The sequence below is a fragment of the Sapajus apella genome, unplaced genomic scaffold, assembly GCF_009761245.1.
Source record: "Sapajus apella isolate SASKATOON/1434 unplaced genomic scaffold, GSC_monkey_1.0 scaffold44, whole genome shotgun sequence".
Taxonomy (NCBI): domain Eukaryota; kingdom Metazoa; phylum Chordata; class Mammalia; order Primates; family Cebidae; genus Sapajus; species Sapajus apella.
The window spans coordinates 5,862,839-5,885,397 of record NW_022436984.1 but is presented as its reverse complement, the minus strand read 5'-3'; the positions used below and the strand labels follow the sequence as shown (position 1 = coordinate 5,885,397).

Genomic DNA, 22,559 nt, shown 5'->3' with positions numbered 1-22,559 from the left:
AAATATCATAATCTGCTTATAATCCCAACCAATACTGGATATTATCAATCTTTTAAGGTTTTGGCAATCCGAGAGGCCAATGTTGTTAATTCACATTTTATCATGAATGAATTTGTGCATCTTTACATATTTTAGTTGGCCTTTTTCCCCCTCCTTGAATTGTTGATTTATATCCCTAGCCTGTTTTATTGATTTATAAATATTAATATTACATACATTATATGTGATTGCCCATGTATTTCCTTTGTCCATTTAAAGTTACTGATTTATAAATGTTTTTATGAAGAAAAGTAGTCCTTTGTCTACATATGTTCTACAAATATTTTTCCCCTATTTGTTGTTTCTCTTTTTCCTGTAGAATCATTTTAAATGATAGGTCTTTAAGTGTCTTGATCGCTTTTCCTTTGGCTTCTGTGTTTTATCTAATGGTTTGAAAGCCCCATTTTTTCAAAGATTGTATGAGAAGCTTATTCCAGTTTTTAAAATATTTGATATATCACGTATTGGTAAAGTACTCTGGTATAAGGAGTGAGGTATATATCCAGTTTTATATTTTTCAGACTGGCCTATCATGTCTTTGTCAGACATTGCTATTTACTTACTTGGCATCCATTCTTCCTTAGTAACAGATCCCTGGCTTCACTCAGAGCTGGAATGTCCCAGCGTAAAATACTTTCCCCACCAGGCGCTGTGGCTCAAGCCTGTAATCCCAGCACACTGGAAGGCTGAGGTGGGATGATCATGAGGTCAGGAGTTAGAGACCAACCTGATCAACATGGTGAAACCCCGTCTCTACTAAAAATACAAAAATTTGCTGGGTGTGGTGGCGAGCACCTGTAATCCCAGCTACTTGGGAGGCTGAGTCAGGAAAATTGCTTGAACCCAAGAGGCAGAGGTTGCAGTGAGCTGAGATCACGCCACTGCACTCCAGCCTAGGCCACAGAGAGAGACTCCATCTCAAAAAAAAAAAAAAAAAAAAAGCTTTCCCCAACTCTCTTGCAGCAAGTGGTGGCCATGTGATTCAGTTCTGTCCCATGAGACACGGATGAAAGCCACTAAGTGGGGCTTCCAGAGATTTTAAACAAGGACACCTTTGACTGACATGCTCAATTTGGTCTCTTAAGCTTCATTTTTTTCCTGCTTGAAATGTAGATGTAATACTTAGAGGTGAAATAACTTTTCTGAGACAATGAGGATGCAAGCCACTCACCAAAGATGGCAGAATAGAGCGATAAATGGAGCTTGAGTTCTTAATAACACTGTTAAACTACCGTATCAGTTATGGATTATGTACCCTTGGATTTATTGTGTGAAAAAATAAACTCACAGTGAAGCTACTGATCATAGGATTTTTGTTTCTTGCAACCAAATATGTTCCTATCTGATACAGTATCCCCACTTATTTAATATTCTATCTTTTTATACCAATTTGACATCACCTTCATCATGTATAATTAATTGAATATAATTCTGGAAACTCTCTTGTTTCATTGATCTAAATGACTTCAGTATTTAATAGCTAATATAATAAGAGCCGATGTTTACTGAATGTCAAAACTGTTCTATGTTCTTTATATTAATTAACTAGTTCATTTAACCCTCACAACAGCCCTTGGAGCCTTAACTATTTAATATTAATGTGTAGCAATTACAAGTCTAAAACAAATAGTGAATTAAAGTAAAACCGAATTTAAAAGGCTGGGCACTGTGGCTCACACCTGTAAACCCAACACTTTGGGAGGCCTAGGCAGGAGGATAGCTAGAGCTTAGGAATTCAAGATCAGGCTGGGCAACATGGTAAAATCCCATCTCTACATAAAATACAAAAAATTAGCTAGGTGTGGTGATGCGTGCCTGTAGTTTCAGTTACTCAGAATGCTGAAGTGAGATGACCGCTTCAGCCTAAGAGTGTGAAGGCTGCAGTGAGCCATGATCATGCCACTGCACTCCAGCCTAGGTAGCAGAGACGCTGTCTCAAAACAAAAACAAAAGACAAACCAAAAAATCCACAAAAAAAATTAAAAAGAAGGAAAGATATTTCAATTATCTATTATCCATATGAAGGACTATGGTAGAATGTTGCTATCCAAGTGGCATGAATGCTGTTCCATGTAGTAGTGGAAAGAGCACTAAACTTGGGGTTTGAAGACTTAGGCCCTTATTCCAACTTTGTAGCTCAGTAATTTTACTATTGAGTTTTAGGCCTTAGTTTCTGCATCTGTATAATAAGGTATAATTACCTTCAGTAAATAATCTCTAAAGTTTTGCCTAACTTTAATATTCTATGAAAGACTAATAATTAAGACTACAGGTTTCGATATCCACTGGACCTGGATTTGAATTCAGGATTGAATAACCAGATTCACATATTAATTCAACAAAAGTACTGCAGCTACACCGATCAACATGTCAGAAAGTGTCCCTGCCCTAACAGAGTTTGCATTATAGTGAAGGAATTAAAAAAAATTATACAGAGTATTAACTACTATGAATGAAATAAGCAGTGGTGTAATAGAAATTAGCTGGGGAACATGGTTGAATTAAATTTTCAAAGATTTCTCTGAAGAGATGGTTGTGAGTTTGTATAACATGAAAAGAAGGCTATGACATAATGATAAATAAAAAATTAACATGTAAATTGGTAATTCACTGTTAAATGTGTAGCCTGGCTAAAACAATTTTTAAAAACACTTAAAATGATAGATTGTAAACATAGGAAAGTATATAAAACACATAGCTTAATGAATTATTAAAAATGAAACATCCGTGAAAGAAGTCCACATGTCCATTTCCAAACACATCCCTTCTGCCTTCCCATTAAGTGTAACTACTAAGCTTTTACGGTGGGCACTTCCTTGTTTTTTATGAAAATTACTTTGCCAACTGATTGTGGAGAGTTGCACAACTATACAAATTTGCTAAAAATCAAACTGCATTTACAATGAATTTTTTTTTCTTTTTTTTCTTTTTTTTTTTTTTTGAGACGGAGTTTCGCTCTTGTTACCCAGGCTGGAGTGCAATGGCGCGATCTCGGCTCACCGCAACCTCCGCCTCCTGGGTTCAGGCAATTCTCCTGCCTCAGCCTCCTGAGTAGCTGGGATTACAGGCACGTGCCACCATGCCCAGCTAATTTTTTGTATTTTTAGTAGAGACGGGGTTTCACCATGTTGACCAGGATGGTCTCGATCTCTTGACCTCGTGATCCACCCGCCTCGGCCTCCCAAAGTGCTGGGATTACAGGCTTGAGCCACCGCGCCCGGCTTTTTTTTCTTTTTTTTAAGACTAGTCAAGTGCAGTAGTGAGAATGGGGGAAAAGAGTAGAACAAGGAGTTCAATCTGCAACCGGCCGTGAACAATCAATTGACGTAACTCACTACCTCCGGACCAGCCTTTTTTTTTTTTGAGACGGAGTCTCGCTCTGTTGCCAGGCTGGAGTGCAGTGGTGCGATCTCGGCTCACTGCAACCTCTGCCTCCTGGGTTCAAGCAATTCTCCTGCCTCAACCACCCAAGTAGCTGAGACTACAGGCATGCGCCACCACGCCCAGCTAATTTTTGTATTTTTAGTAGAGATGGGGTTTCACCATGTTGGCCAGGATGGTCTCAAGCTCTTGATCTTGGGATCTGCCTGCCTCTGCATCCCAAAGTGATGGGATTACAGGTGAGCCACCGCGCCAGGCCTGCGATGAATTTTATGGTACGTAAATTATACATTGCTAAAGCTGTTTTAAAAGACTTTGCATTTCAGTATGCATCCCTAAACACTATAATTTTGCCTGTTCGAACGTCATATAATACAGTACAAATTCTTTTATGTCTGTCTCTTTCACTCAATAGTGAAATTCTTCATGTTCTTGTAGGTGGCTTTAGTTCATTTTTCTTTTTTTTTGAAATGGAGTGTCACTTTGTCACCCAGGCTGGAGTGCAGTGTTGTGTTTCTGCCTCACTGCAACCTCTGCCTCTCGGGTTCAAGCAATTCCCTGCCTCAGCCTCCCAAATAGTTGGGATTACAGGCACCCACCACCACACCTGGCTAACTTTTCTATTTTTAGTGGAGATGAGGTTTCATCATCCTAGCCAGGCTGGTCTTGAACTCCTGACCTCGTGATCCACCTGCCTTAGCCTCCCAAAGTGCTGGAATTACAGGTGTGAGCCACTCTGCCTGACCAGTTCATTTATTTTCATTGCTGTATAAGAGTCTATTGTATAATTATACAACTTATTTGTCCATTCTATGTTGATGGACATGTTTCCATTTTTGGCTATTTGAATGTTACTGTGCACATTCTTGTACATGTCTCTTGTGGTATATGTACACACATTTCTGTTGAATATATGTCAAAAGTATGAAAACATCATCTCTATTAAAAATACAAAAATTAGGCCGGGCGCGGTGGCTCAAGCCTGTAATCCCAGCACTTTGGGAGGCCAAGGCGGGTGGATCACGAGGTCAAGAGATCGAGACCATCCTGGTCAACATGGTGAAACCCCGTCTCTACTAAAAATACAAAAAATTAGCTGGGCATGGTGGCGCGTGCCTGTAATCCCAGCTACTCAGGAGGCTGAGGCAGGAGAATTGCCTGAACCCAGGAGGCGGAGGTTGCGGTGAGCCGAGATCGCGCCATTGCACTCCAGCCTGGGTAACATGAGTGAAACTCCGTCTCAAAAAAAAAAAAAAAAAAAAAAAAAAAAAAAATACAAAAATTAGCCAGGTGTGGAGGTGGGCACCCGTAATCCCAGCTACTCAGGAGGCTGAGGCAAGAGAATTGCTTAAACCTGAGAGGCAGGCAAAGGTTGCAGTGAGCCGAGATCGCGCCACTGCACTCCAGCCTGGCAACAAAGCGAGACCCCCACCCCGTCCAAAAAAAAAAAAGCATGTTTCTGATACCATATTTCTACTTAAAAGCTCTGACAGGCCAGGTATGGTGACTCACACCTGTAATCCCAGTACTTTGGGAGGCTGAGACGGGTGAATCACTTGAAGTTGGGAGTTCAAGACCAGCCTGGCCAATGAGGTGAAACCCTGTCTTTACTAAAAACACAAAAATTAGCCAGGTGTGGTGATGGGTGCCTGTAATCCCAGCTACTTGGGAGGCTAAGGCAGGAGAATCGCTTAAACCCAGGAGGCAGAGGTTGCAATGAGCCGAGATTGCACCGCTGTACTTCAGCCTGGGTGACAAGAGTGAGACTCCATCTCAAAGAAAAAAAAACGGCTCTGACAAAGAAAGGAGAATGGCCTAGAATGTCAGGTATGGTGCTGACTTACCTGTTTAATTTCATTAACTACTAAATTTCAGCCAAAGTGGCTTTCTTTTTATATATTTTTATTTTTCCCAAGTGTACTCACAAACTGCAATTCCCTCTATCTGGAAAAGTCTTCCTTACCTTCTTTGCCTAGTTAACTTATTTTTCCCTAAAATTTCAGTTTACACATCATTGCTTCAAGGAAGCCTTCTTTTATTTACTTGCTTACCATCACAAGCCTCTTTTTCTCATTTGTTGCAATAGTTTTACAAATTGTGAAATTAATTGGCTGAGTTCCCAGCAAAATAAGCTCATTAAAGTCAGGGTATGTGTATATGGGGGTCTTTTTTGCATATCATTGTATCCCTACACTCAGCACAGCACATGGCTCATACAGGAAAGGGTTAATAAATACTTGATTAATATCTATTATCCCTTCACATTCAGAGTGCCAAATTCAAACGCTGTTTCCTCTCAATGTTTTATTATTCAGGCCACCACTAGCACCATACTTTGAAAATATATTTTTATAAGATAAAAGATTTTATTAAGTACCATTTGGTAAAAAAAGACTGAGAAATTTAGTACCTAGGTCCATCATCATAAACATGAGTATTTTTACTGTTTTCCATGAAGAGACTATAATGATCATAGGAGGTAATTCACCATAAGGATTACAAAACATACAGGTTGTTTTATTATCAAATGGTGCTTACTATTTAAAAGATACTTTACATAGACAACTAGTTCCACCAAAGTGAGTAGGTATAAAATAGAGCAAAAATATGGAACTTAATCATTTATTCTTCAAAGTGCTTATTACGTGAATAGCAGCAATCTGCTTTTACATTATCTTTTCCCTTTTATCACCATGAGAAATTTCTCCCCATTATCATTTTGTGTAATTTCACTTGTTCTTGTGTAAATACTGTTTGCTTTGTAATAAAAATTGCTCAGTGGCAACTATTAAAGAAAAGCCAAGGTTTTTATTCTTGATAAACTTAATTTACTTATTCTAGTTTTAACAAAATTATTACGGGTGAGAATGCTTCCTTTTGTCATAAGTATTAACAACTTGTATATACACTAATTACAACTTCAAAATATTTACACAAATATTCTACTTTTTCATATTAGCATCTAACTTAATTATCTTAGTAACAACATTAGTATAGCATGGACTACTATAAACCAAGTATCTTCAAAGTAAAAGCCTGTAAATATCTTGCTGAAAATAGAAAAGTTGAAACCAGGGTACTGCCAATATAAAATGTAAAGTAGGGAAACATTTTACCACTGCCATCTTAATCTTCTCTACATTCTTTCTCTAACGTAACCTCCAAACTGCAACCTCAGCATATCAAAAGAATTTTCGAGGAGAAAACTAATCCTAAATTTCATGTTTAATAACATATGCTTTGTATAGGGAACATTCTCTTAACCATTTCTTTCTGTATCACTGTAACCATAAAGACATGGTTGGGTCTAAAATTTTCACCAGTTTGTTGGAAATAAAATATATTTATTCACAAGTAAAACTTACTTCACAATGTATTTTTTTTTTTTTTTAAGAGATGAGGTCTTATTGTGTTGCCCAGGCTGGAGTGCCATGGTTATTCACAGGCACGATCCCACAACAAATCAGCATGGGAGTTTTGATGTATTATGGTTTGCAGTGCAAAAATGTAAGAATGTCTAGCCTTTCTGATGTCAAGGTTATAATTTAGGGACTTACTTGAAGAGTATCAACAGATTCTTAAACATACAAAATTCTGCTAGGAAATTAGTTGAACCTTGAACACCACAAATTTGAATACTGTGGGTCAACTTACATGCAATTAAAAATTTTTTTTTTTCTTTTTTGAGACAGGGTCTCACTCTGTGGCCCAGGATGGCATGCAGTGGTGTGATCATGGCTCACTGCAGAGCCTCAACCTCCCAGGCTCAAGCAATCCTCTTGCCTCAGCCTCCTAAGTAACTGGGACCACAGGCAAGTGCCACCATGCCCAGCTGATTTTTCTTTTGTAGAGATGGGATCTCACTATGTTGACCAGGCTGGTTTTGAACTCCTGGCCTCAAAACAATCCTCCCATCTCAGCCCCCTGAAGTGCTGGGATTACAGGTGTGAGACACTGTACCCAGACATATATACAATTTTTTTTTTTTTTGAAACAAACTAGAATTGAAATAACAGTAGTGTCAGGATGTAAAACCCATATAAATCATGGGCCTACTTTTTGTATACTTGGATTCTGCAGTGAAGACTGTGGGACTTGAGTATGTGTGGAATTTGGTATGCGGTGGTTCCGGTACCAATCTCCTTTGTATACAGAGGAACGACTGTATACAAATGAAGAATGGAGCACTTCTAATTTAGAGATTTTTAAAAATTAAATGATGATGATGATGATTTATTTGAGGCAGGGTCTCGCTATCTCACCTATGATGGTCTCCAACTCCTGGTTCAAGCAATCCTCCTGTCTTGGCCTCCCAAAGTCCTGGGATTATAGACCTGAGCCACCATGCCTGGCTGTAATTCAGTTTATAAAGGGAAATTTTAAAGTAGTATAAGGCTCAAAGGTTCAATTAAAGAAACCATTTATGAAGGAGAATAATAAAAAAATATTACTCTGCATACATACGACAGTGCAGAGAATTGTTGGTAGTGAGTTTTAGCTCTGTTAAGACTTGTTTCAGAATATGATACCACAGTCTGAAAGAACTGTATTAAAATAAGATACATTTTTAAAAACAAAAGTGCTGGGCATGGTGGCTCACGCCTGTAATCCCAGCAATTTGGGAGGCCAAGGCGGGTGGATCACCTTAGGTCAGGAGTTCAAGACCAACCTGGCCAACATGGTGAAAACCCGTCTCCACTTAAAATGAAAAAAATCAGCTGGTCATGATGGCGGGTGCCTGTAATCCTAGCTACTAGGGAGGCTGAGACACAAGAATCGCTTGAACCCAGGAAGCAGAGGTTGCAGTGAGATTGCGCCAATGTACTCCCTCCAGCCTGAGCGACAGAGCAAAACTCCATCTTCAAAGAAAAAAAAGAACAAGTGTCACAGTTCCCTAAAGCCTAAAACGTGCACTAGCAAAAATGAATATTTAAAAATATTCAACTAGTTTTCTTGACTATAAAAAATATTTTTATTAAGTTGTAGAAGCTTTATTGACTGTTTTGTTACATCAAAAATTTTAAAAATGACTAAATTTTAAACAATAAACAAAAATATTTACTTTATATTTTAAGTCAATGCAAATTTTCACTAATTTAGAAGTCTATATACATTAATGCAGGTTGAGTGTACCTTACCCAAAATGCTTGGGACCAGAGTTTCTCAGGTTTCAGATTTTTTCAGATTTGCAGAAATATATAGTGGTTAAGCTTTCCTAATCAAAAATTTGAAATCCGAAATGCCCCAATGAACATTTCCTTTGAAGTATCACATCGGCACTAAAAAATGTTCTTGTCTGGAGTACTGAATTTTGGATTGGGGTGCTCAATGGCTGTATGAGTATTTGGGGAATTCCTGCAAATGGACACATTACTACATACAAAATTGTCTTACTGACCTTAGAAATAAGGTTTCAAATGGTTCATAAACTTTACAAATCTTCGTAAGCAACTTTTTAAAACTATGCTTAATTATATATAGACTTTGATTTTTAATCAAACTTTCAATGATTTTATAGTCAACTTGAAAAAGAAGCAAGCATGTCTCCTACTTATTTTTTGGAGGACTACCATTCATCAGGAGTACTACAACCGTTAACACTTAAAACACACATATTTACTCACACGCAACTAGAAGAGACATAGGATACACACAGTATCTGGCCAGTTCTGTTTTAAAAATTCTAATGAACTAATAATTACGTTTGAAATCATGATTTAAAAAATCAGTATGACTCAGAAAATATATAAAAAATTCAAGGAGAGGACATTGTTATGGTCATCTTACCATTATTAGCCACAGCAGTACTGTGTCTTGCACACATCTACAAATCATGTTTTTAAACTGACAATCTGTTCTAACCACTTTGCTTATTAGCACAGGAAGATGATATTGGTTGAGTTTGAAACAATGTAATTTGTATTTATAGATACCCTAAAATAAGATAGTTCCCAAGATTAAATGCTATTTTAAAATATCTTTTTAGAACAAAAATTTTATCTTATATCATTAGGAGTAAACATCCATATAAGTGATTTTTAAAATTCATACCTTAAAGCAATAACAGTTTTAAAAAACCATTTTTTAATAGAGGTGATCCTAAAATACCTTCATTTAATGGCTTGTAAAATTCTACCTCCTGGTCCTGGCCCCCAAGCTTTTTGTGAAAGATTCCAGGGTCAACACTATGAACGTCAAATATAATTCTCCATTATAACAAAGTACTAACCTCAGCAATTTCTGAAGTATAACAAATGTTTATCTTACATTTGTTGCTTCTGTAGGCATAGATCTTTCCTGATTGCTTCATGTTATTCTAACTTCTAGAAGTCCTATCCCTTTGGTGATTCTCATCTGTTTTGAAAAAAAAATCAGTACGTGTAATCTTCTACATTTTTCTAGCTCAAAGGTGCTCTACACTTTTTCTGCAGCTTAAAATAAGTTTTTCTTTCTTTCTTTCCTTTTGGGATCGGGGAAAGGAAAAGGGGTGGTCTTGATAACATGTTCATTTGTAGGCTTGCTTCAGAGGTGCTGGATATTTCCTGATGGGTAAGTTTGCTAAAGAAATACATACCAAGAGGTCGCCATGTTATCACACTGAGGACAGCAGCAAACTCTTCCAGATGAGACCAGAAAGGATAATACAATAATTTGCCAATAGTTAACAGACATTTGCTATTTTATGGACATAAATAAAATGTTTAAAAGACTTTATAAAGTAATATTAACTAAAGGCACATCTAAAAACCTATGAAATTATTTGCAACCAAAATTTCACTGATAAAATTATTTCTTACTATTTCCCTTTGCAAAAACTGTACATTTGTTAAGAGAGTGCCTGATACTTGTTAAAATATCAAGTAATACAGGGCATGGTGCTATAAAAAAAACACACAAGTGGAAAGTATTTTATTTTTTTCTACACCATATAACATTGTTCAAGACCACAGGATTTTAAAGGTCTCTTTCTGCAACTTTTATGACTTAGAAGCACCACTTAAAAATATTTACTGATGCTGCAAATATTACTGTTTTTGTACAGAATAACAATTTTAATGAATGCCATATTCATTATACCTTTTGCTCCTTTGAACAGAAAGATAAACAGAAACTTTAAATCAGATGTTTGGACATTCAAAAATGGTTTTAAAAAGTACACCCAAACAAACCAAATAATATCAGCAACTATTAAAATCAGTTTTAGTAGTTATTAAGAATTCTTAACAAGGAAGTATTGAAGCATGTGTGAGATTTTAAAAATTATATACAATTTTAAAAACAAATTTAAATTTTTAAACAAAAAAGATTAATGGCCAAATGAAAAAAAGTTTAAGTATCAGATTTAATATCCTAATGTTTAATCTATTCAGAAATACATTTTGTGAATTATTTCATAAATATATATGTATAAATATAAATATATATCTGCAGGATCTGTGATGCTGGAGAAAACATTTTAAAGAAAAAAAATTGCACTTTAGATTCTCAGGACATTGTCAAATTTACCCTTCAAGTGAAATAAAATTACCAATCCAGGTGCTTTTGGCATAAGCTTTTAGGTGAATATTGACACTATCTTAAAAACATAATGCTTTTGTATTTTATTCACTTGAATATGGAGAATCAAACAGAATTTAAAATTCTGACCCAAAAATCCCAGATAACTGCAATGGCTTAATTAAATACAAAAAAAAATTGTTGTAAAAAGCACTTAAACTTCCCTTTCCATTTGGAACATGTAAAATTTTACCAGCAACAGGTTTTCACCAATTCCTTCAGCAAGAATTCCCAGCCTACACACAAATGTAACACCATCTTTTTCTATTCGTGTATAACTTGGATCACACACCAGTATATAAAGACAAAAAATAAATGTATAATAAAAAGATTGGATAAATCAGAAGAGGCTTTTTGGTCTTGAATTCTTCACCCACTAACAATGAAGCAGCACTGTAGGCAGCCCAAAACACACCAAACAGCTTTAAAAAAAAAAAAGGAAAAAAGACAAAAGGTAGTATATTAGCAAGTCAATTAACTTTTTGGATATCATAGAGTAAAAACAGTGTTTACAATATTAAAAAAAAAATCAACCATCAATTTTGGTAAATAGTAAAACTTGTTACAAATGTTACAAACAATTTAATAAGAATGTTCATCTTTGCTTTACTCCTTGACTTCTATAAATGTAGTCTTTTCTTTTGTAAATGTGGTCTTATCAAACTAATCATAAGAATCACTAGGTGTGCCTAACAGAGACTTAGGGGACTCCAGTTCTGCTGAATTATAACTTATTACTATTTTTTTTCTTTGAATTATAATTTCTAATGGAAGGATCTAGTTATCAGTCTTTTAAGTAAGTTCCCTGGTGATTCTGATTAGGCAACTTGTGAAAAACTACTATTACACCAAATTACTGAGCAAAAACTAATTCCTACAAAGTAGGAATTTTCCTTTTTTTCCTTCTAAGTAAGAAAATTGATTAAGTGAACATTTTATACAGTATTTATTAAGTCTCAAGATTTATTAAGTTTTTTCCCCAGGAAAAGGTAGAAATGCAGGGTTGAATAAAAAGGAGAAAAAAAAATCACATTTTGGTCAAGAGTTTAAATAAAGTATACCATAAGTTTTTGGATTATACGCATATGTACTTTTACATTATTTCTAATGGAAATTTATGCAGTACTTATTGATGTAGTCACCTAACATATTTTACAACATAAAATTAAGGAAAAACTTCAAGAGAAATCAAGGAAACTATAATAGGAACAGACTTGGCACAAAGCAGAGTTTCTAAACCTTGCAATATTGACATTTTAGGCTGCATAAATGTCTTGGCTGTGGGGAGCTATCCTGTGCATTGTAGGATGTTCAGCAGCATCCCTGCCCTCTATGCACTATATGCTAGTAACATTCTTCTTCAAAAATGCCTCCAGATGTTGACAAATGTCCCCTGGTGGACAAAATCAACCTCAGTTGAGAATCACTGGTATATAGGTAAAAAATAAATACAGGCAAACTTATTAAAAATGTATTTGGTGTGGTTCAGCTTTCTACTGGGTTTCCTTTTTTTTTTTTTTTTTTGAGACGGAGTTTCGCTCTTGTTACCCAGGCTGGAGTGCAATGGCGCAATCTCGGCTCACGGCAACCTCCGCCTCCTGGGTTCAGGCAATTCTCCTCCCTCAGCCTCCTGAGTAGCTGGGATTACAGACACGCACCACCATGCCCAGCTAATTTTTTGTATTTTTAGTAGAGACGGGGTTTCACCATGTTGACCAGGATGGTCTCGATCTCTTGACCTTGTGATCCACCTGCCTCGGCCTCCCAAAGTGCTGGGATTACAGGCTTGAGCCACCGCGCCCGGCCTTCTACTGGGTTTCTTAAACTTGAAAAACAAAAGTAATCCTACAAAATAATTCAAACATACACAAAAGTACAGGGAAATAAATAAAAAGAAATTTGATCAAACTGCATTTTATGCTGGGCATGGTGGCTCACGCCTGTAATCCCAGCACTTTGGGAGGCCGAGGCAGGTGGATCACAAGGTCAGGAGTTAGAGACCAGCCTGACCAACATGGTGAAACCTCGTCTCTACTAAAAATATTTTTAAAAATTAGCTGGGCGTGGTGGTACACGCCTGTAATCTCAGCTACTCAGGAGGCTGAGGCAGGAGAATTGCCTGAACCTGGGAGGCGGAGGTTGCAGTGAGCCAAGATGGTGCCACTGCACTCCAGCCTGGGCCACAAAGTGAGACTTCGTCTAAAAAAAAACAAACAAAAAAACTGCATTTTATTTCATGATCAGATTTTTTTTCATTATAAATGGTTAAAGAGTGGTAAGTATTACGGAGATTTAATGTTAAATAAAATTAGTGCACTTAAACTATATACCCTAATGCTAGTTAACTGATGAATTTTGCAACATACTTCTCAACAAACCTCAGACTGAAATACGAAACACGTGTAATACGTCACTACCCACAGAAGATTAAGTGATCAGGAAAAAATTTTGGTGCAAATAGTCTGAAGTTTAAAAGCAATTTTACTCTAAATTTTTAATGATATAAAACACATTTTCCATTGTATAATACATTTATATGTTGTGTAAAGAATATTAAGGTCCAACTTTCAGTTGAACTATATGTTTAAAAATGACAAGAGAAGGGTTTTTTGTTGTTTTTTTTTTTTTCTAAAGATGGGGTTTCACCATGATGGCCAGGCTGGTCTTGAACTCCCAACCTCAGGTGATCCACCCACCTCTAGGATTACAGGCGTGAGCCACCGCGCCCGGCAAGAGAAGGGTTTTAACCATTTTGGAAGTAGTCTCAGAAACAAGTTTAGTCCAAGTGAAAAAACATACAGCCGAAGTGACTGTAAATGGGTGTATGTTCACTAAGGCTAGAATAATTAAACGTCAGCATGAGGCTAGCTGCTTTAATGTTAAGACTTTTACGGGTGGATCACGAGGTCAAGAGATCGAGACCATCCTGGTCAACATGGTGAAACCCCGTCTCTACTAAAAAGTACAAAAAATTAGCTGGGCATGGTGGTGCGTGCCTGTAATCCCAGCTACTCAGGAGGCTGAGGCATGAGAATTGCCTGAACCCAGGAGGCGGAGGTTGCGGTGAGCCGAGATCACGCCATTGCACTCCAGCCTGGGTAACATGAGTGAAACTCCGTCTCAAAAAAAAAAAAAAAAAGACTAAACTAAGTTCTAATAATGCCAATAAAAAAAGATTTTAGGGTTGAAATCAAGAGGAAAGCAAGGTGTCTTTAGTCTCTAAAGTGTTTAAACAGTTTAAACACAAAGATGATCCTTAAATATTATAATTTGGGTTTTTATTAAGACAAGGTCTCATTCTGTTACCTACACTGGAGTACAGTGGTATGATCATGGCTCACTGCAGCCTCAATCTCCTGGACTCAGGCGTCCTCCCATCTCAGCCTTCTGAGTAGCTGGGATTACAGGAGCATGCCTCCACGTCTGGCTAATTTTTGTACCTTTGGAGAGACGGTTGAGTCTTGAACTCCTGGGCTCAACTGATCACCCACCTCAGCCTGCCAAAGTGCTGGGATTGACGAGAGTGAGCCACCATACCTGGCCTATTTTATAATATTTGTAAAAACAACAGCTTAAGTGCCTACTCTGTGCCAAGCATTGTACTAGGCATTATATATACTTTATTTATTTATTTTGAGACAGGGTCTCACTCTGACAACCCAGGCTGGAGTGCAGCAGTGCAATCACAGCTCATTACAGCCATGGCCTCACGGGCCCAAGCAATCCTCCCACCTCAGCCTCCCAAGAAACTGGGACCACAGGTACCTGCCACCACTCCTGCCTAACTTTTTAAATTTATTTTTATTTTATTTTTTATTTTTATTTTTATTTTTATTTTTTTTTGAGACAGAGTTTCGCTCTTGTTACCCAGGCTGGAGTGCAATGGCGCAATCTCGGCTCACTGCAACCTCCGCCTCCCGGGTTCAGGCAATTCTCCTGCCCCAGCCTCCTGAGTCGCTGGGATTACAGGCACGCGCCACCATGCCCAGCTAATTTTTTGTATTTTTAGTAGAGACGGGGTTTCACCATGTTGACCAGGATGGTCTTGATCTCATGACCTCGTGATCCACCCGCCTCGGCCTCCCACAGTGCTGGGATTACAGGCTTGAGCCACCGCGCCCAGCCTATTTTTATTTTATTTTTATTTTTATTTTTTTCCCTGATGTCCTACAAATGAAAGAGGAGGATGTCCTTATACCTGGCTAATTTTTTTGTAGAGATTGTGATAACCTGCTTTTTGCCAGCTAAAACTCTTTCTCAGACTAAAAGCTGTTTAGGTTTTATGTTAGTTTCTTGAGCTGGACAAACTCCATCTTGGCTTCTTCATTTTAGTTATTCTCTCACCATTAAGTATATAACTATCGTATGTAACTGGGGCAGGCTTACACTGGGCACCCAGGAATGCATTTGTTGATAAGAGGCCGAGTTAAGTGGTACCAGCAGAACCTGGGAATGCGGGTGCAGTTGAGCACCCGGAGGCCCCATTACCTGTAAGTTATATGTCTTTTATGACAGCTTTGTCCCTCGCACCTGGTAGTGTTTTATTTCTCATGTATCTGTTTATAACTTTTTGCTTACTCTGCTTTTGTGAAAAATTTGCTTCAGCTAGGTTCCCCCACCCTTTTAAAACTAGGGTATAAAAGACCACCTAACTTTTTCTTCGGAGCCAATAGAATTTTGGGCATTAGCCACCTCTTGGTCACCGGCTTAATAAAGGACTCATAATTCAATCTCAGAGTGTGACACGTTCCTTGACTTGCTCGGGTACAACAAGATGGAGTTTCACCATGTTGCCCAGGCTGATCTCAAAGTCCTGGGCTCAAGTAATCCACCCACCTCAGCCTCCCAAAGTGCTGGGATCATAGGCGTGAGCCACCATGTCTAGTCAGCACTATATATACTTTAAACTCATTGCAACTAACCCTAAAATATAGTTGATAAGTTTACCATTGTTCAGAACAAACTGAGAGTAAGTTAAGATACCTTGGAAGACCAGGCAGCAAGTGGCAGACCAGGGTTTAAATTTAGAACTGATTAGTTCCAAAAACCACCCTCTTTCAATACCCAATGCTTATTATCACTATCAGCTTATAGTTTCCAAATTCTTTTTTTGCTTTTTTTGTTTTGTTTTTTTGAGACAGAGTCTCACTCTGTTGCCAGACTTGAGTGGAGTGGTGCAATCTCGGCTCACTGCAAACTCCACCTCCCGGGTTCAAGTGATTCTCCTGCCTCAGCCTCTCAAGTAGCTGGGACTACCGGTGTGCGCCACCACGCCCAGCTAATTTTTTTTTTTTTTTTTTTTTTTTTTGAGACAGAGTCTTGCTCTATCATCAGGAGGCACCAGGCTGCAGTGCAGTGGCACAATCTCGGCTCACTGCAATCTCTGCTTCCTGAGTTCAAGCAATTCCCCTTCTTCAGCCTCCTGAGTAGCTGGAACTACAGGTGCACACCACCGCACCCAGCTAATTATTTTTTCATTTATTCTTCGTCTATTATCCTGCATTCGGATAATTTTTTTTTTTTTTTTTTGAGACAGAGTCTTGCTTTGTCACCAGGCACCCGGTTGGTGTGCAGTGGCACAATCTCAGCTCACTGCAATCTCTGCCTCCTGGGTTCAAGCAATTCTCCTGCATCAGCCTCCCGAGTAGGTGGGACTACAGGTGCACGCCACCACGCCCAGCTAATTTTTTATATTTTTTAGTAGAGACGGGGTTTCACCATGTTGGCCAGGATGGTCTTGATCTTTTGATCTCGTGATCCACCCGCCTCAGCCTCCCAAAGTGCTGGGATTACAGGCGTGAGCCAACACGCCTGGCCTTTTTAAAAATTTTTAATAGAAACAGAGTTTTACCACATTGGCCAGGATGGTCTTGATCTCTTGACCTCATGATCCATCCATCTCAGCCTCCCAAAGTGCTGGGATTACAGGTGTAAGCCACCGTGCCTGGCCTGGTTTCCAAATTCTAACAGGAATCATTACTTATTTTATATTGAAATTAGTAATAATTTCAAGTGGCTCAGCTACTTAAAACCAAATACTTTCATGTGGAGGCTACATAACAGCAGTTCTGAAAGTCACAGTCTTTAATGGTTCTGTTTTCCATAAAGAAAAAAATTATATTTTCACTGTGTAATACACATATATGTCTCAAAGCAGTCATTCATTTCCCAAAGTTGTTCAACATTAATAAATTCCAATTTTTAAGTTATATAACTATTTATTAATACTTAATATTATCAATAAATGTTTAAATGTGTGTACATATGTTAATTTAACATAAATAACACAAAGAAGTCCTGCTCTGCATTATGGAAAACCCATTATGCCACTGTACTCCAGCCTGGGCAACAGGGTGAGACTCCGTCTTGAAAAAATAAAATAATAAAATAAAATAAGTAAATAAAAAATGCTGATCAGGCCAGGTGTGGTGGCTCATGCCTGTAATCCCAGCACTTTGGGAGACTGAGGTAGGCAGATCACCTGAGGTCAGGAGTTCAAGACCAGCCTGGCCAACATGGTGAAACCCCATCTCTACTAAAAACAAAAAGTTAGTCAGGCATGGTGGCACACGCCTATAGTCCCAGCTACTAGGGAAGCTGAGGCAGGAGAATCAATAAACCTGCGAGGCACTCTAGCCTTGGTGACAGACCAAGGCTCCATCTCAAAAAAAAAAAAAAAAGTAAGTTTGACTATTATATACTGAAACCTGATTTACTCTTTATTTTTCCCTCCAGACAAATGGTAATATCTGGTGATCAAAAGGAAAAAAAAAATAAAAGAAATGTAATTGGTGAAATCAGTAAGGAAGATAACTTCCAAAATACTACCAACTGTGTGATAAATAGCTTTATATTACAACATTCCTAGCTAGAGGCCTCGTATACTTCGGACATTGGAAAACAGTAAACTACTTCATGTAATACATAATCCTTAACTTACTTTTATAAGTGTAGATACCACTTCAAATGATCCAACCACCAAAAGTATAGGTGCTATTACAATGAGAGGAAGTAATGAATATCCTATAACTCCAAGGACTTGGCCATATGCAACCTGTGAATTTTGAAAATTTCAAATAAATGTCATAGAAATCAAGATACTCATTTTAATCACAACTGAACACCATATATTCCTTGCTGCATTTAAATAAATGTGAGAATAAGAAATAATAAACTATTATACTTATTATTTCAAATTATCATATAATCTCCCATGTTCCTGGATAGTCTCACCAACTAACACGATTACAATTATCATAAATTTGCTGATAATACCCAAATCTACATTTACAGCATTTATCTCTCTCTTGAGTTTCATACTACCTCAGTATATCTCTACAATACATTTTGTCACTATTTTCCTTAAATTGTAGAATTACTTAAAGGCACTACAACCATCCCATTCATATGAAAAATCCAAGGTCTAGAGAACATGGATGTTCCAAATGAAGACCAGAAGGAAAGGAAGGTGACCAGGAGAGATTGAAGAGAAAAATATTTTTTAGTGACTACTTTATGCCAAGCTCTGTAATAGGGCTTCACATGCTATGGAAATCAAATGAAATAACAACCTTATGAATAGACATTATCGTCCCTATTGTGAATAAATTGATTAAGCAAAGCTAGTAAAGTGTCAGTATTCAAATTAAAATCTAGGCCCCTAAACTCCTACATCAAATTAGTCTTGAATTAATTTAGTCTTGAATTAACAAAACATGTAATTTTCATGTAAATATTATACTAGGTTTTGTCTAGGACATAAGAAATAATATATAAACAAATACAATGTTAAGTGTTTATTAGAATTATTTTTAAAATTTCCATATGCAGAGTATTAAAGTTTCACAGATGTTACTCTAAATTTATTCAAGAGTTTTGTTAAGATGCTGGATTGAGCATATATAGCTAATATTCACTTCCGAAATTAAAAATAGAAGGGAAAAAAGAAACTCATTTTTAATTTTATTTTTATTTTTTTATTTTTATTTTTATTTTATTTAATTTTTTTTTCTTGAGACGGAGTTTCGCTCTTGTTACCCAGGCTGGAGTGCAATGGCACGATCTCGGCTCACCGCAACCTCCGCCTCCCGGGTTCAGGCAATTCTCCTGCCTCAGCCTCCTGAGTCGCTGGGATTACAGGCATGTACCACCATGCCCAGCTAATTTTTTGTATTTTTAGTAGAGACGGGGTTTCACCATGTTGACCAGGATGGTCTCAATCTCTTGACCTCGTGATGCACCCGCCTCGGCCTCCCACAGTGCTGGGATTACAGGCTTGAGCCACCGCGCCCGGCCTAAGAAACCCATTTTTTAAAACAAAATAAAAAAACAACTACTACTCCCGGACTATCCTCTGTGATCCTCCCACCTCAGTCTCCCAAGTGGCTGGGACTACAGGTGTGTACCACCACACCTAGCTCAAAATTCCTTATTTATTTATTTTTGAGACAAGATCTCACTGTCGGCCAGGCTAGAGTGTAGCGGCATGAAGACAGCTCACCACAGCCATAACCGCCCAGGCTCAGGTAAGCCTCCTGCCTCAGTCCCTAGTAGCTGGGACCACAGGCACACACCATCATGCCTGACTAATTTTTAAATTATTTATAGAGATAGGGTCTCCCTGTGTTGTCTAGGCTGGTCTTGGAACTCCTGGGCTCAAACAATCCTCCTGTGTCAGCCTCCAAAAGTGCTGGGACTACAGGTATGAGCCACAGCAACCAGCCTCCTTGAGTTTTGGCATAATATCAGAGAATATTCACAATAATTGGAAAAGGTTATTAAAATACTCTCCCTTTCCAATTGTATACCTGTATAAGGCCTTATTTTCTTCAGATACTTTAGCCAAAACAATGTATCTTAACAGATTGAATGGAAAAAGCATATATTAGAATCCAATTTCCATTAAACCAGACATTAAAGCTACTTACAAAAAGGTAACACAGCCAGGCGCGGTGGCTCAAGCGTGTAATCCCAGCACTTTGGGAGGCCGAGGCAGGTGGATCACGAGGTCAAGAGATTGAGACCATCCTGGCCAACATGGTGAAACCCCGTCTCTACTAAAAATACAAAAAATTAGCTGGGCATGGTGGTGCATGCCTGTAATCCCAGCTACTCAGGAGGCTGAGGCAGGAGAATTGCCTGAACCCAGGAGGCGGAGGTTGCGGTGAGCCGAGATCGCGCCATTGCACTCCAGCCTGGGTAACATGAGTGAAACTCCGTCTCAAACAAAACAAAACAAAACAAAACAAAACAAAACAAAACAAAACAAAACAAAACAAAACAAAACAAAAAAAACAAAAAGGTAACACAAGACTACTCTTCTGTTTTGAAAAATATAGTTATTTTTCTTTAAATATATTTAAAGAAAAATACATTTAAAATGTAGTTGGTTTATTGTTACAAATCTCTTTGACAACCTGAGATTAAAAAGTTTGAGAATTTCTGTAAGAATAAATTCTGGCTGGGTGCAGTGCTTCACACCTGTAATCCTAGCATTTTGGTAGGCTGAGGCAGATAACCTGATGTCAGGAGTTCAAGACAAGCCTGACCAACATGGTGAAATCCTGTCTCTACTAAAAATACAAAAATTAGTCAGGCGGGGTGGTGCGTGCTTGTAATCCCAGCTACTCGGAAGGTTGAGGCAGGAGAATCACTTGAACCTGAGAGGTGGAAGTTGCAGTGAGCTGAGATTGTGCCACTACACTCTAGCCCGGGTGACAAAGCAAGACTCTATCTCAAAAAAAAAAAAATAAGGCTGGGTGTAATGGTTCACACCTGTAATCCCAGCACATTGGGAGGCTGAGGCGGGTGGATCACAAGGTCAGGAGTTCAACACAAGCCTGCCAAGATGATTGAAACTGTGTCTCTATTAAAAATACAAAAATTAGGCTGGGCACTGTGGCTTACGCCTGTAATCTCAGCACTTTGGGAGGCCAAGTGGGTGGATCACGAGGTCAGGAGACTGAGACCATCCTGGCCAACATGGTGAAACTCTGTCTCTACTAAAATACAAAAAATTAGTCAGGTGTGGTGCTGTGCACCTGTAGTCCCAGCTACACAGGAGGCTCAGGCAGGAGAATTGCTTGAACCTGGGAGGTGGAGACTGTAGTGAGCCGAGGTCGTGCCACTGCATTCTAGCCTGCAGACTGAGCAAGACACTGTCTCAAAAAAATATTAGCTGGGTGAGGTGGCGGGCTCCTGTAATCCCAGCCACTTGGGAGGCTGAGGCAGGAGAACTGCTTGAGCCCAGGAGGGAGAGGGTGCAGTGAGCTGAGATCTCACCACTGCACTCTAGCCTGTGTGACAGAGCAAGACTCCATCTCAAAAACAAATAAATAAAATACAAAATTAGCCAGGCGTGGTGGTGCATGCCTGTGATCTCAGCTACTCAGGAGGCTGAGGCAGGAGAATTGCTTGAACCTGGGAGGTGGAGGTTGCGATGAGCCAAGATTGTGCTGTTAACACTCCAGCCAGGGAAACAAGCAAAACTTCATCTTAAAAAAATTAAATAAAAATAAATATATAAATAAAATAAATAAATAAATTTTGGCTGGGCGTGGTGGCTCACTCCTGTAATCCCAGCACTTTGGGAGGCCAAGGTGGGCAGATCGCTTGAGGTTGGGAGTTTGAGTAGAGGGGTTTCACCATTTCTACTAAAAATACAAAAATTAGCCAGGCGTGGTGGCACATGTATAATCCCAGCTACTTGGGAGGCTGAAGCAGGAGAATCGCCTGAACCTGGGAGGCAGAGGTCTCAGTGAGCCGAGGTTGCCCCATTGCACTCCAGCTTCGGCAACAAAGCAAGACTCCATCTAAAAATAAAAAATTCATAAATAAAAAATAGGCTGCATTTACTTCAGAAATGGGAGGGGATATTTTCTTTTTCCTCATTTCGTGTACCATTGATTGAGTAAGCACAATAATAATATGTTGATCATCTTAAAGGAACTAGCATAAAGCAATTCTGGGACAAGAAACAGTTATTTTCTTGTATAGCTAATGATGATATATACAGTATCAAAAATTAAACTCACCATAAAAAAGAAAGGTTATTTTCAAAATTAACTACTTACTTCTCCACCAAGAACTCTGGCCAGTAAGAAAATTGTTAGTGAACCAAATATCCAAATGGTTATAATCCATGAGACCACCTTAGAGGGAAAAATCATGCAATTAATATTTTCATATAAAATAAGCTGACAATTTTCCAGGAATTCAATTCTCTGCCATAAATGACAGTTAGCACACTCAAGTTCAGGTCATAGAGAGGTTATATGAGCTCTCAGGTATCATTCCAAAACTTAATAAGAATACGATGTGTACAAGGCCAGGCGTGGTGGCTCACCCCTGTAATCCCAACACTTTGGGAAGCTGAGGCAGGCAGATCACGAGGTCAAAAGACCCAGACAATCCTGGCCAACATAGTGAAACCCCGTCTCTACTAAAATATAAAAATTAGCCGGGTGTGGTGGCACGCGTCTGTAGTCCCAGCTACTCGGGAGGCTGAGGCAGGAGAATTGCTTGAACCTGGGAGGCGAATACAATATGTAATACAATTTTACATCCAAATTAAAATTTTAGCA

The 22,559-nt window shown here is 38.4% G+C and overlaps 1 protein-coding gene across 2 annotated transcripts in view; it reads right to left on the bottom strand.

Moving 5' to 3' along the window:
* The window catches only part of YIPF4 (Yip1 domain family member 4), a 38,880-nt gene that overhangs the window by 3,767 nt on the left and 12,554 nt on the right, over positions 1-22,559 (bottom strand). Inside the window, exons 4-6 of one of the 2 annotated variants that reach the window (XM_032239244.1) lie at positions 22,050-22,127; positions 17,918-18,031; positions 8,888-11,399 (exon numbers count right to left, since the gene is read on the bottom strand). In XM_032239244.1, the coding sequence (XP_032095135.1) occupies positions 11,262-11,399; positions 17,918-18,031; positions 22,050-22,127 (330 nt within the window). In that variant the 3' untranslated portion in view covers positions 8,888-11,261. Of the gene's footprint in view, positions 1-8,887; positions 11,400-17,917; positions 18,032-22,049; positions 22,128-22,559 lie in introns of those variants that run through there. The other variant, XM_032239246.1, reaches the window with a different exon arrangement.